The sequence below is a fragment of the Zalophus californianus genome, chromosome 9 (assembly GCF_009762305.2).
Source record: "Zalophus californianus isolate mZalCal1 chromosome 9, mZalCal1.pri.v2, whole genome shotgun sequence".
NCBI lineage: Eukaryota > Metazoa > Chordata > Mammalia > Carnivora > Otariidae > Zalophus > Zalophus californianus.
In genome coordinates, this window is record NC_045603.1 from 20028987 (window position 1) to 20044451 (window position 15465).

The 15465-nt window shown below is 38.5% G+C and overlaps 1 protein-coding gene across 3 annotated transcripts in view; it reads left to right on the forward strand.

The window, feature by feature from the left end:
• GNPTAB (N-acetylglucosamine-1-phosphate transferase subunits alpha and beta) overlaps window positions 1-11992 on the forward strand; it is a 72264-nt gene extending 60272 nt beyond the window's left edge. For all 3 annotated transcript variants that reach the window (XM_027593592.2, XM_027593593.2, XM_027593594.2), the window contains 5 exons: window positions 935-1020; window positions 1280-1378; window positions 5035-5202; window positions 8543-8633; window positions 10617-11992. In XM_027593592.2, the coding sequence (XP_027449393.2) occupies window positions 935-1020; window positions 1280-1378; window positions 5035-5202; window positions 8543-8633; window positions 10617-10694 (522 nt within the window). In that variant the 3' untranslated portion in view covers window positions 10695-11992. The remainder of the gene's footprint in view (window positions 1-934; window positions 1021-1279; window positions 1379-5034; window positions 5203-8542; window positions 8634-10616) is intronic.
• Window positions 11993-15465: the final 3473 nt, after the last annotated feature.

Genomic DNA, 15465 nt, shown 5'->3' on the forward strand with positions numbered 1-15465 from the left:
CATCTGTTCGCTAAGGATAGCAGAGAATAGCCAGTGAGAATACTTCAGAGAGTTTTGCTGGTGGCACTGCCTATGTTCACTCTTACTCAAGACTTCTCTTTCCCCTCATCTGTACTTCCATATCTGTCCTTCACTGTCTTTTCTCTTCTTTTGTATCTTTCTTATAAACTTTGGTTCCTAGTAAGACTTTACAGTTACCAAGCCCCTGCATTTACATTAGAACTGCAGTGTGTTCTTTCCTAAGGAAGGTGATTTACACATAGAAAACAGTTATTCTTCTTGCCCTTATAGGCATGATGAAAGATTATTGAGATTTTAGTTTTCTTTTGAAATGCATACATTTTCCTTCATTAGCAAAGTATTTTAGTATTTGCCAGGTTTCTGGCATGAGATTTAGAATCAGCAAATATCCTTTGTTAAGAATTAAGTAAGTAAAGGCTGCTTGCTAATGGTAGTAAGTTAGTCTTGAGGCTCATACAAATAAACTACTTGGAGCATGAGTACAAATTATACTAACAACATTAGTTAACATTACTCAAGTGAACTCTTAGCAAGGTGTTGGCTTCATTACTATAATTAACTGTGATTATACCTAGGATAAAGTATTTCCTAATTAGATTAAGAATGACAAGTTAGCTTATAGGGTTATTACAATTTATGTTAGAAATTTATTTTCTTTCTGAAAAAAATTCTACCGGTAACTTTTGAGACTATTTTAACAGTGTAATGTGTGATTAAAATAAAAATTTATTTACAAAAACAGGCAATTAGCCTGCAGGCCATACCATGCCAATTTGATTTTTTCAAATACTGCATTAAAGTATTTGTCTTGATCACGGATTCTTTGGTCCCCCCTTAAATTTTGCACAGAGGTCAATGCTTCACCTGTCCCACCCTAGTCTTGGCCTGATGCAATGTTTGTATTTTCTCATAGCCACCAGTCACTAAGAGTCTAGTAACCAACTGTAAACCAGTAACTGATAAAATCCACAAAGCATATAAGGACAAAAACAAATATAGGTAAGTAGTACATACATTCTCTCTGTTTAGTTTAAGAATAATTGTAGGATAGTCTGGCATTTTCATAATTTTACACTAGTTTATCTCTTAAGCCTTCTTTTAAAATTTATGTGAGATTGTTTTCTTTAGTAATACCAAAAGAGTAAGTCATTCTCAGGATATTGACTTGTTAAAGTTTTATAAAATACTTTTCTTATTGAAATTCTGTTTTTATTTCCACATAAATATTTACACTCCTTAAATATGTTTTGATAATTAGGTTTGAAATCATGGGAGAAGAAGAAATTGCTTTTAAAATGATTCGTACCAATGTTTCTCATGTGGTTGGCCAGTTGGATGATATAAGAAAAAACCCCAGGTACTTTTTTCTTAATCAATAAACTTTACTTTTTTGAGTACTTTTAGGTTCACGGCAAAATTGAACAGAAAATACAGAGAATTCCCATTACTTTAAAAAATGATCTTTTTTTTTTTTTAAGATTTTACTTATTTGAGAGAGAGAAAGCGCAAGCACACAAGCCAGTGGGGGAGGGGGAGAGGCAGAGGGAGAAGCAGACTCCCCGCTGAGTAGGGAGTCCGATGCAGGGCTCGATCCCAGGGTCCTGGGATCATGACCTGAGCTGAAGGCTGACACTTAACTGACTGAGCCACCCAGGCACCCCAAAAATGATCTTTAATCATACAAATAAACATGAAAAAAGGCAGTGAGACTCAAGAGAAGAAAGTGGCTTATTTTGTTTGGAGCAGGTGGAATGCCAAATGGTGAGGTAGTGTTTGAGCTAGAGATAGGAGTTGTGAGTTTAGATAGGGTTCCCCTATGCACAGGGACTAGCACAGACTTCTAAGAATCTGGTGACATGAGCTGTTCAGTGAGGCCAAGGGGTGGACTCCATCACGGGGAGTGGGGCCAGACAGCTGAGATTCCCATAGCATTTCTAAGAAGATGCTTCCAGAAAAGTTGTTTTGGTGGTTAGACTTTGCAGTTCAAAGTTCAGATTAGCTTCTCAGGAAAAAAAAATGCTCTCACAAATGTGAAAATTGATCCCAGCCTTGGGACTGATAATGTTCAGGTTTATATAAGTCATGAAAACTTCCAGCCTGGTCCCCTAACAGTTGCCTTGGATAGTTTGATAAAATTAGTCAAAATCTGCATTTTTGAGTTTTGAACTTTAGTGGGAAAATGATATTTCATCAGTTTCCTGGAAAAAAAGACCTTGGCGGCCGCCTGGGTGGCTCAGTTGGTTAAGCGACTGCCTTCGGCTCAGGTCATGATCCTGGAGTCCCTGGATCAAGCCCCGCATTGGGCTCCCTGCTCGGCGGGGGGTCTGCTTCTCCCGCTGACCCTCTTCCCTCTCGTGCTGTCTCTCTCATTCTTTCTCTCCAAAAAAATAAAATCTAAAAAAAAAAAGACCTTGGAATATAAAAATTGAATGTTTTTCATCTGAGTCTTTTAAAGATTTTTTAAAAAATTTATTTGAGTGAGAGAGAGAGCACGAGCAGGGTGAGGGGCAGAGGTAGAAGCAGACTCCCTGCTGAGTAGGGAGCCCCGTGCAGGGCTCAATCGCGGGACTCCGGGACAGGGACCTGAACCAAAGGCAGACGCTTAACCGACTGAGCCACTCAGGCGCCCCTCATCTCAGTCTTTTAATGCTTTCGTAAGTCTTCAGTTTCACCTCGTTTAAATTATGATTTTAATTATAAATGAGCAGAGATGTAAAATTTCTAGACAGGTAAAGCCGTGGTATTTTTTTCTAAAAATATCATTCCTGTTGTGGCGGGGGGGGGGGGGGGGGGGGGGCAGAAATTAGAAATTTAAGATAAACGGAAACATCTTTAATGCTTATTTAGTGTATTCAGTAAAATACTTTACTTCCTATAAAATAACAAATATTTCCCACAAGCCAAGTAAACAGTAAGCCGTTATGATTAACCTTTTTTTTTTTTTTAATTTTATTTATTTATTTGTCAGAGAGCACAAGAAAGGGGAGTGGCAGGCAGAGGGAGAAGCAGGCTCCCTGCCAAGCAAGGAGCCCAATGTGGGACTCGATCCCAGGACCCTGGGATCATGACCTGAGCAGAAATCAAGAGTCAGACACTTAACCAACTGAGCCACCCAGGTGCCCCTGTCCCCTCATTCTTATATCAGTTACTGTGAAGAGGATTCACATACACAGTCAGAAGCTGTCTCTGGGGTGGCTTGCCTCCCATTGAGTCAGCTCTTTGGGAGACAAATACTGAGCAAAATGCAAATTCTCTCTGGAAGAAACGGGCGAAACCCTGCTAGGCACCCAGCAGGGTGTAATTTAGCTATTGTCCACACACACCCTTTGTCTCATGCATCTACTTTCTTCTTTAATTTTTCCCAACATTATGAAAAATTTTGAAGATACAGAAAAATTGAAAAAAATAGTACAGTAAATCCCATAAAAACCCAGATTTTAAAATGTCAGTGTTTGATCATATGTGCTTGATTCACACACACACACACACACACACACACACACACACACACACACACACACACACACACACACACGGGTTTTGTTTTCGTTATTTTGTTGTTGTTGTTTGCCGAACCATTTGAAAATTAGTTCCAGACATCCATACATTTTACCCCTAATTATTCTAGTACATATCTTCTAAAACAAAATCATTCTTCTTTATACTGAAGACAGTTAACACATATCTGAGAACCTTAACATTGATTAATACCATCTAATAGATAATCTATATTCAAATTTCCTTAGTTGCCTCCAAATGCCCTTTATAGCTTTTTTTTTTTTTTTTAAATGTAGGATACAGTCAAGTCTCATGCAGTCTATTTGGTTGATATATCTCTTTAGTATTCTTTAATTTAAGCAGTCCCCAAGTTTAGAGAGTAGAGAGGATAATGAATTTTCACCCATCACTCATCTTCAATAAGAAGTGATTTAAAATGGTTCTTTCATCTAAACACATCCACTCCTTTACTACCACTTCCTCATTTTTTTATGTAAAATTGTATGATTTTATCTCTAGATTTTTTAAAATAGATTTCTCTAAATTATAACAACTCTTTCAAAATAACCACCATATCATTATTTATTCCTTAATATGATAAACCATCTGGTCAGTGTACACATTTCCCCAGTTGTCTTTTCTAAACATTTATGTTTTTTACGTTTATTGGTTTGAAGTGGTATCAAGTAAATTCACTGCAATTATGTCTATAGGTTTTCCCTCAACCTCCCTTTTTTAACCATATAATTTTGTATGTGTATGAAGAAATTAAATTATATATTCTGTATATTCCCTATACTTTGGACTACTTTGATTGTGTCTCAGTTGTTTAACATGTTCCCATGTCTATTTCCTATAAATTGGTAGCTGGATCTGAGGGCTTTATTAGATTTAAGTTTGGTGAGTTTTTGTCTGTTTGTTTTAAATTTTAGCCATGTACTTTAAAAGTGGTGTTAGCCCTGCCTGTTTTAATGGGCCCTCAGTTTAGTGACTTTGCCTTGAAGGGAACTTGAAACAGTAGGGAAGCATGACTGTCATCTGCTTTTTGCCAGAACTCTAGCACCTTGGTTGGAGACATATTAAAGAAAAGTCATCAAACTCATAGAATCTATAGCTGTAAGGCACCATCTTTATCTCACTTATCCACACCACTATTCTTAGTAATATGATAGAACTTGGTTTTAGGTGTTTATCAGTTTCTCCCCTGGCTGCCAGCAAAATACTCTAGTCAGTGAACTGTATTTATTAAACTCTTAATTGGGGACATGCTAAACAGAAATCATTAATTTATTCCAACAGCTAGAAGGCACTTTTAAGATTATCTTCCCTAAGTTCTCTTTGCTTTACAGGTGAGAAAAATTTTACAGAACATTCTTCCCCCAGAGAATCATATCAGCACATACAACAACTTGGAACATGAGCCCATTTAAAATATATTTGGAATCTACATTTCTTGTTTATTGGGTCAAGATCATTTTCACAATAACCAATAACCCTGGATCTCTATTTTTCTAGGAAGTTTGTTTGCCTGAATGACAACATAGACCACAATCATAAAGATGCCCAGACAGTGAAAGCTGTTCTCAGGGACTTCTATGAATCCATGTTCCCCATACCATCCCAGTTTGAGCTGCCAAGAGAATATCGAAACCGTTTCCTTCACATGCATGAGCTGCAGGAGTGGTAAGGTCTCATGTTCACGTGTGTGTGTTTAAAAATGATGAAATTCCTTTAATGTGTTATTTAATAATTACTTTGTTAAAATATACTTAGAAGTTTTTATTGCACTTACTGGCCAAGCACATCCATTGAGTCTCATTCATTGCCATCAGAATAGCTACCTTGTTTCTTGAGTACCTGTTACATATATGGCCGGAGAACATGGTAACAGAAGCTGCATGATTTGCTCAAGGTGAAGTACCTGGTAAGTGGTAAATCCAGCCTGATTTCCAGCCTTCCCTATGTTCCACTGTAATCCAAAGCTGCTTTACAGTGTTTCCTTCATGTCTTATTTTACTACTATTTACCCCATGCCAGGTGCTGGGAATATATAGATGAAAGGAGTATGGTACCAGACTCTGAGGCACTCAGTCTCTTCAGAGAAACAGGCTGCAGGCAAACAGTTATGATATCAAGTGCTCTGGCAGGGTTTAATGCTACTGGAGTATGAATGAGGGAGCAGCTAAATTCTGTTAGGGGACGGCAACATTTGGACTTGGTTTCGAATTATGAAAAGGACTTTTCCAGGTAGGAAAGAGCATTCCTGGTAGAAGAAATGGCATGTACAAGGCACGGGGTATAAAAGAGAGTGTGTGGAGAGAGAAAGGAGAGATTGTGAAGGGCTGTATCTGAATTAGACTTTTTTCTTTAGAGAATGGGGTTCCCCAAGAGAAATTTTTTTTAGATGTTTGTAGTGATCAGACTTAATGATTTGGAAAGATAACTAACAGTATGGAGTTGGACTGGTGAGACAGTGTTGTCTGGTAACTAGAGGCAAGGGAGACAAGTACTAAGCATTTCAGTAGCTCTGAAACAGGGTGTGAGCCAAGGACACAGCTCAAGGAATAAAGACAAAGCAGTAGACAGAATTGGGAGAGATTGTAGAGAGGAAATTAACAACCTTGGCAACTAGAACTCTTTGGTGTCTTGGAGTTGGGTAAATGAGCCAGTTAACATTTATATTGCTAATAGCTATGTATTTTTATTTTCAGAAGGAAGTTATTAAATTATGGGTGTTATTTTCTAGAAATGGTTTCTCATCATTTTCACTTTCCTTTAGCTCAGAGGAAAAAGATCTTTGGGTGGTTTCTTCTTCTTTTTTTTTTTTTTAAGATTTTATTTATTTGAGAGAGAATGAGATAGAGAGCACGAGACGGAAGAGGGTCAGAGGGTCAGAAGGTCAGAGGGAGAAGCGGACTCCCTGCCGAGCAGGGAGCCCGACGCGGGACTCGATCCGGGGACTCCAGGACCACGACCTGAGCCGAAGGCAGTCGCTTAACCAACTGAGCCACCCAGGCGCCCTGGGTGGTTTCAATTGTTAACTCCCCAAATCCAGTTTGTGACTAAATTTATCTTCAAGGGCCCAATTGAATAAGAAAGGAGTGGGCTTAAGAGTAGTTTGAGAGGACTTTGATTTCTGTGTTATACAAATAAGATAAATCAGGTATAACTCCCTGACTGGGAGGCTTCATTTTCTTCATCCTGCTCAGCTTCTGTGCCCTCTCTCACTGCTGGGCCACCACCACCACCCTATCTTCCAGAAACTTTACTTTTTCTCTTTCCTTTCATGACACTGTGCTTGAGTCCCCTGTCACCTTTCTCTGGTTTCTCAGTAGGATTTCTTCCTGTTTCCCTTCCTTGGGTATAACACTTTCTACACTGCACAGCAGTCTGTCTGGTGTGCTGGTCTCTCCTGATAAGACTGTAAGCCCTCTTCAGGGGCAGAGATGGTGTCTTACTCTTCTCTGAGTCCACAGTGCCTTTCTAGCACATAGTAGGTGCTCAGTGGATGAATGGCTGAGGGAACCTCCAACTTTTAAATTTCTCTGGCTGCTGGGACAGCTTGGCTGTATTACAGCCTGTGGCTTCTTAGCTCTTTAAATTACACATCGATTCTGAATGACACCATAGACATTAGAACTAACTGAGCTGGTTGTGATCCTGTTAAGAGACATAGGAAATTCAGGAGGAAAATAGAGGTACCATTATCAATATGGGACTTGAAGTAGAGCTATCCACTACAGGACAAGCTGTAAATGAGAATCTGGAACTCGGCACAGAGGCCTGAATTGATAGTTATTAGAATATCTTCCAAGCCTTATGTTAAGCATATATTTAGTCTTCATAATAAATTATTTCCACATTACAGATGAAGAAACTGCTCTACTGCCTCTAACCCCAATATCCTGTCTTCAAGTCCCAATTGATTCTACTCTTAGGTTATCTCTTCTGTTGCTTGTTTTCTTTCATTCTCACTGGCCTTCATTATGTTTTCATACCCAGACTAACGTGACTGCCTGGTCACCTGACATGCATCCTTCAGATGGCCACCATTTTTACCCCAGTTGTCACACTCACACCTGCCATTTCATACACTTTCCCACTAGAGTATTATGTCCAAACCCTATTGCATATTTTTCCAGAATACCTGCAGTTTATGCCCACCTGCCTTGCCATGGCTTTAGCTCTCTCCCTGATGCTTCTAGGCCAGACTTCAGTTCTGCAGGACTCAGCTTGTTCCTCTGACTCTTTGCTGATGCTCACTGCCTTACTCAGCTAAATTCTTTCATTTAAGGTCCCCCATCCCGCTTCAAGGCTTAAATGTTACCAAATCTCAGGTGCTTTCCTCATTTCTCTGTTTTTCCACAAGACTTTGCTTTTTTGATAGTACATTTTTTGGTCTATCTTGTGTGATGGCTAGTCATCTGCATGTCATTGACTTCCTAGGCTTATACAGTTTAGAGCAAGAACTTTTTTTTTTTTTTAAAGATTTTATTTATTTATTTGACAGAGACATGGTGAGAGAGGGAACACAAGCAGGGGGGAGCGGTAGGGGGAGAAGCAGGCTTCCGGTTGAGCAGGGAGCCCGATGCGGGGCTTGATCCCAGGACTCTGGGATCATGACCGGAGCTGAAGGCAGACGCTTAATGACTGAGCCACCCAGGCGCCCCTGGGGCAAGAACTTCTTGCTCATCGTCTGTATCCACAGAAAGTGTTGATTAAGTGACTGAAGAAATGGATATGAATGAAAGTGTACTTTTGTTTAAATGCTAAAAGTAATTTTCTTTTGAAGTCCTCTCCTTGCCTGGGTAACTTTTACCATTCAAATATAATATTTACTATGACATAATGAAAAATCCAATCTCATGTTGGAAATGTACATTGTATGAACATTTTCAAATTGCCTCCAGACAATGTTTTTGTGTTTCACGACTTTTTGCTAAACTAGTATATAAATAATTCTAATATAGTAGAACTATGCACAGAACTTTTTACATATTTGCTTTCTTCTTTCTCTGAACAGGAGAGCATATCGAGACAAATTGAAGTTTTGGACTCACTGTGTACTGGCAACATTGATTATGTTTACTATATTCTCATTTTTTGCTGAACAGGTAAGTCTTAAATATTTTATGTGGGGATCAAACATTTTTTAGTATAAGAGTATCTGATTCTTTAGAAAGTGATATAAATTCACCAGAAAATTTTAATTTCTTCTTTTGACTTCTAACTCAGGTGTCGATATGTCAAACATATTTCATAATGTTCAGGCAGCAAACGTAATAGTCTTTTATTCATTTATCTTCTAGATGTACTACCAGTATTCTTTATACCTGGAACTCAGTAGATTAAATTGTAGATGTCAAGCTAAAACTGAAAATCTCTTTAAGTATTTCTAACCAAAAAACCCACCTAGAATCCTCATCTGATACTGATTTTGTATGGGTTTTCAATTTTTCTTTTCTTGTAACCTTTCTAAAAGTGACCGCAGTGGCTTATCTTCAGACCTCCTACTCTTCTGTGGACAGTGCCCATTGTGCTCACGTTTCTCCCAATTACCTTTCCTTTGAATTGCAGGAATTTCTCTCCATGCAGGCACATACACACAGCCTCCTTCAGATAAAGTCCCAGAAGTAGAAGGGAGGTTTGTGAGGTAGAAAGAAAAGGATCAGAGAATTCTTATTTGGTGTAGGCATGAAATGGTCTGAAGAGAAAGGGAACGGTGCTGTCTGGGCTGACCTGACTTACTGGGGCAAGCAAACCTCACCTCAGCCTCCATTTGAGGTGACTGTTGAGTGGAGCCTTTTTACCTGTCAATTATGGGAAACTTGCACTGAGTTTACTTAAACTGAGAAGGAGGAAGAGGCTGAAGTATTGAGAACTTTAGAATAAACAGTGCCTGGGCTTCCTGCCATAATGGAAGGCAAGCAGGACTGCAATTTAATCTTCATCCATTTCCCAGCAAATATCAGTCTTCTTATTGCCATTATTCTTGGCTGGTAAAACTGCCCCTGCTCTAGAACAGAGGTCCACTGAGGAACTAGGAGTCAGCAGTGTGCCGGCCTGCAATGGGGAGAAAAGGCACGCTGGCTGAAGGGAGCAGCAGGCAGCAGTGGGAAGGAACAGGGGGGCCAGTCTTTTATCTGTGTCATTTACACCAGTAGAGAACAGGGAACCAGAGAGGCAAGGAAGGAGAAAAGAAGGGAAGAATAAATCCTCTCTTCTCTCTGTCCCGTTGCTCTTTACCTACTTGAATCAAATTCCTTAACCTCTACCATGCTTGCAACAAACCAGCCAACACTGCCTCTTCCTGTGCCCCAGAGTCCCAGCTCATGACTCAAACCATGGTGGCCTGTACTTGGGCAAAGCCCTGCTTCCACCCTGAGATGGAGTAGACAGTATGATCCCAAACTGAAACCATAAAGAACACATTTGTTTTTCTCATTGATGCTTTATTATAATGGCAGGCAGGTTTCCTACTTCAGATGTGTCATGGATAAACCATTTCTTTGAGAAAGAAGTGTTTGTCCAAGTTCTAAGCTAGTAATTATAAAGTAACTTTTTGCATGACAACCCATTTCATAAATTAGGTATTACCTGTATTTTCAAAAGATTATTGCTATGTTTAAAGATAGGGTAGAAGTGGTGATAGGATGTTAATATGGGTTTTTGTTTTTAAAGTTCTGTCTTACATATGTAGCCATTTTCAAATTGAGGGCAGTGTTTTAATAGCTAAATAGAGCCAGTTTCCTTCAAAAGAAAGACTTGACAAATAGGTATTTTGAAAATAAATATGCTTGGTAATCACTGTGTAAAAATCTGTAGTTACAGGTCTTTAAAAAAGTGAAGCATAGGCCAAAATCATTTTAATCCTTGTGGGTTTAAATATATTGTGGGCACATATCTAGGCATATTGACCCTATAACAAAAGTAGTGGTTGGTTTTATTCTGGGGAGGAATGATGGAGACTTGTTTGTTCTGTTTTTTTGTTTGTTTGTTTTTTTTTAATGTAGAAGACTATGGAAATGATTAAGGTCATAGGACTCTAAAGTTTGTTAACATGGAGAATTAAAATTTTTTTTTCTTTCATTATCTAGTTAATTGCACTTAAGCGGAAGATATTTCCCAGGAGGAGGATACAGAAAGAAGCTAGTCCCGATCGAATCAGGGTATAGAAGATCTTCATTTGAAAATCATCTACCTCAGCATTCACTGAGCATTTTGAAACTCGGCATCATAGAGATGTCTTCATGATGTGATGCTTAGCCAGCCTGGCCTGAAGAAGGAAAAGCATCCAGTACAATACTTGTTTTGTGGTATGAATATAGCCTACTGACCAGGAATTGTTTAACCAAGACACAGAAAACTTGTGTGTTGAGTAGCTCTGACCTGGTTTTACTTTTAAAGCATTTGCTCATGGACCCATCATTCTTTTAATGAAAAATCTGACAAGAGAGAGCTCCCAAGTTCCCATAGCAACCATTGCCAACTTTCACATAAAAAGCCTAGGCCAGCTTGGGAGCCATTGTTTTTGTTTTTTCCATTTCCCATTTTTAAAATAAGTAGCTACTAAGTTATCTAGTTACCCTTACTTCTGAAAATAATGAATTGGGATATCGAAACACGTTTTTATAGATGTTATTTAAATAATGCAACAGTATTCACCTTCTATTGGCAATACCTAAATTATGGTTTTTATTAACATTTAAGACCATAAGTGGTCAAACTACTGATGAGATCAATGACTGACATCTGAAGTACTTTGTGCTTGTTTACTTCAGCCCCTAAGAATGTGATTTCATGCAGAGGCCTAATTACAAAGGGCTAGAGTTAAGTAGCAGAGCTACCTTCCAGATGTAATTATGTTTTGGAAATGTACATACTCAAACAGAAGTGCCTCATTTTAGAAATGAGTAGTTCTGATGGTACTGGCACATTACAGTGGTGTCTTTTTTTAATACTGAGTATATTCTAGTAGCTAGCTCTTTCAACTGCTTTCATATAATGCAGGGGTCAGCAAACTTTCTGTAAAAAGCCACATAGTAAATATTTGCAGGCCACATGTGTCTCTGTTGCATATTCCTTATTGTTCAGTTTTAGTGTTTTTTTTTTTTTTTTTTAACCTTTAAAACTGTCAAAAACCATGTTTAGCTTGCAGCTGTACAAAAACAGGCCACCACCTGGATTTGGCCCACAGGCCATTGTTTGCTGACCACTGGGATAGAGAATTCGTATTTTTATGTACGAGTAAGCCCTGATGTTCAGCTGTGTTTTATTTATATCATTATAGTGAATTTCTGGAGATTATATTCCATAAGTCCTTTTTGAACTCTAACAGGTATTTTAAGATCATGATCTCAACAGTATTCTTTCAACACATATTTTGTAAAAAGAACTTGTAATGTAAATACTGTGTTTGTGCTATAAGTGTTATGTATTTCAAAATGTGAAGTCTCATAAAAACTTACATTTTGTCTGATGCTTTGATTTTTAAATCTTTAAGGAATGAGTTTATTGTTATCCAGATTCCACAATCACTTGAGGGTTTGTACAGTGTAGCAGCGTCTGTGCTGAACACAACTGAACATAAATGGAAAGTAATGTAAGGAGAGAGTAGTACTATAACATACTGGCGAATGTCATGTTATAGGGGGAAAATAAGTTCTAAATGGGATTTATCATATGGTAAAAGTTGAGGTTTCTGGGTATCATTCTAAATGTGAAGAATTTATTATAGAAAAGTTATAGAGAAATTAACATTTGGGTGTGCTGGACATTTCTATGGTTAGATGAATATAGTCCATATCTAATTTAGAGCTTAATAGGTAATAGGATAGAAAATAGAATCATAGAATATCCATAGAATCGTTTCTCTAAATGATTCTGTAGTGATTCTGTAGAATCATTGGAACAGAAGAATCTCAGAAGTTGATGAGTAGTCAGATGGTTTCAAAATTTTTAAAGCCTCAGAATCATTAGTTCAAATGAAATCCTATCAAAGGCCAGTATGTAACACAGAAGAAGGAAAGCTCCTTGTCCTGCTTGACGCCAGTGATGCCTCCAAACTCCCAGGCCTGACAGGCAGAGTTTCAAAATAACTCCCTGGACTACACCCTGCATTTTATCATCAAGGACACCAGGGCCAGGAAGATTATGTGATTTGTCTGAGGTCTCACAGCCAGTTAGAGGCAGAGGTAGGTTGGAGCCCTGATTATGTCTCTTCCCATCCCCACCAGACCGTGCTGCCTCTCCATGACATACAGGCAGAAGCGGGAGAAAAGCATACTCTCTGAAGTCAGACTTCGGGGGTTTGAGTCCAAGATCCTGGACATTGTTTGCTACAATTTGGCTTTCTCCTAAAATGTGGGAGGCAATAACTGGTGTCTACCTAATAGGCTTATAGTGATGATTAAAGGAAAGGACGTATGTAATACATCTAGCACAGTGCCTGGGAAATTACTCCTGCCTGGTAATGTCAGTGGTGATGATGGTAGTGATAAAAGTTTGTATGTAAAGGATTGCTATCCAGACCAGGGGTGAGGTTTTTAGTGTTGTCATTAGGATGAAATGATTACATTGCCCTTAGCTTAGAAAGTTGCACATATTCTCATTTTTTTAAAAAAGTGGTTTTTTGCCTACTTTATTTCTTTGAAAGTATTTTTAAAATTATTTCTACATATTCAAAAAAGTATACAAAGTCTAATGAATAACAGCTCAAGGATTTAAAAGGAAAGTGTAACTATAACTGAGGTCAAATCACTTAAGGAAGAAACAGCACCAATCCCACAAAAATTCCTCCAGAGAGTAGAAAACAAAGGAACACACCATCTAACTCATCCATTGAGGTGAACACAGCCCCACACCAAAGGCTGGCACAATTACCGTAAGAGAGGAAAACGACAGGCCATCTATCTCAAGAATCCCATATGAAAACTAACAAGCCACATTCCAATATCCTTCAAAGAAACAACTCTTTCTTGATCAAACTGAGTTTACTCCAGGAATGCAAGGTTGACCCAATATTTGAAAATCAATGCAGTTTTTATCAGCAGGACCGAAAAGAGAAATTCCATGATAATCTCAATGAACCTTTCTTCAAAAAAGATTATAAAAAATTTAAAGTAGAGTCTAGCACAATGACTTCGATCTGTTCAACAGTTATCAAGATTTTGGCACATTTGTTTGTTCTATTCTTTCTCTTTGTTGATGTATTTTAAAGTAAATCCCAATTTCATGGAGATAGGAGTACAAAGTTCCAGTTAAGGGGAGGTGAACGGGCTTCTTGTCAGTCTAACTGCAGTGCTCCTTCTTCCACTTGCCCTAATAACAGCTACATCTTAGTGAACACATTGTGTGTGCTAAATGACTTATGCTCATAATTCCATTTCATCCTCACCATATTCCCATTTTACCACTGGGGCCTAACTAGTTTAAGCGGCTTGCCCAAGGTCTATAACTATTTAAGTGGCAATGCCAGCTTTTGTGTGTCTCCAAAATTAACTCTTAGCCACTAAGACACACTTGGATTGCAAGGGACAAAAAAACAATAAAGGGTGGAAGAGACATACCCTGCCAAGACTGTTGCTCAACACAGCCCATCCCGGCCTCCGTATGTCAGCTTTACTTCCCACAGTGGGGTTGTGGCAGTTCCTGGCTCACATCTCTCAGAGAGACAGGAAGCTTCTTCTCTGGCTCCAATATAGAAAACCCTGGTGGAGATGAGTTAATATGATTTGTGCCCACTTCTATAGCCACGGAGATGGAGACGTTTACCAAATGGAGGAGGGGAGGGGTGCTGGCCTGACAAAAACACTAGCTTCACAGAATAAAGTTTGGGTTAATGTGAAAGACCAAGTTCCTGGGTTAAATACTTAAGTTGAAGGCAAGCTGCCATACTTGAAAAAAATTAGAAAAATCAAATTTGTTGATTAGAATACAGTGAATCTTACAAATTTTTCATTATTGAAAAGATTCAAAGAAATGTTTGCAAAGTATCACTACAGTACCTGTCACATAGTAAGTGCTCCATAAATGGTTCACAATTATGGTTATTATGGTTCACAGTTGGTCCCAAGTTGTCTCTCTAATCTTCCTTCTGCTTTTCCTCCCCTGCCTCACCCATGGCCACACACTGTGCCAGCCACATTGAATTTTCCCAAACATGTTATATACACTTTTATCCCTCTGTATCCTTGCAGATGCTATTCTTATTGGTTGACCTGTCTTTTTCTTGCTTACCTATCCATTAAACTCCTACTCATACCTCAAGGTAGGAGTCCATCATTATATTTCATCTACCAGGAAGTTTTCTAAGAGACTAACTGTATCACCTTAGTTCTTTGAAACAATGAATAAGGAAACAAGGAATGTAATATTTAGGCTTTCAAGTGACTTTGACAAGATTCTACACCACTGGTTATTAAAGAAAATGAGAGGACATTATGTCAGAAATCCAGTTACTTAGAGTAAATGGGCAAATATGGAGGAGTATTAATGTGGTCTTCTAAGAATTAGCACTGAGTTCATTCCAGCATTATTTATAATAGCCAAGATATGGAAACCTAACTGTCCACTGATGGATGGATGGATAAAGATGATGTGGTATATATACATATATGTTTTGTAATTATTTTTTTTCTTCCAAGTTTTTATTTAAATTCAAGTTAGTTAACATATAGTATGTTGGTTTCAGGAGTAGAATTTGGTGATTCATCACTTACATGTAACACCCAGTGCTCATCACCAGTGCCCTCCTGAATGCCCATCACCCATTTAGCCCATCCTCCCACCCACCGCCCCTTCAGCAACCCTGTTTGTTCTTTATAGGTAAGCAACTCTTACAGTTTGCCTTCCTCTCTGTTTTCATCTTATTTTTCCTTCCCTTCCCCTATGTTCATCTGTTTTGTTTCTTAGATTCCACATGAGAGAAATCATATGGTATTTGTC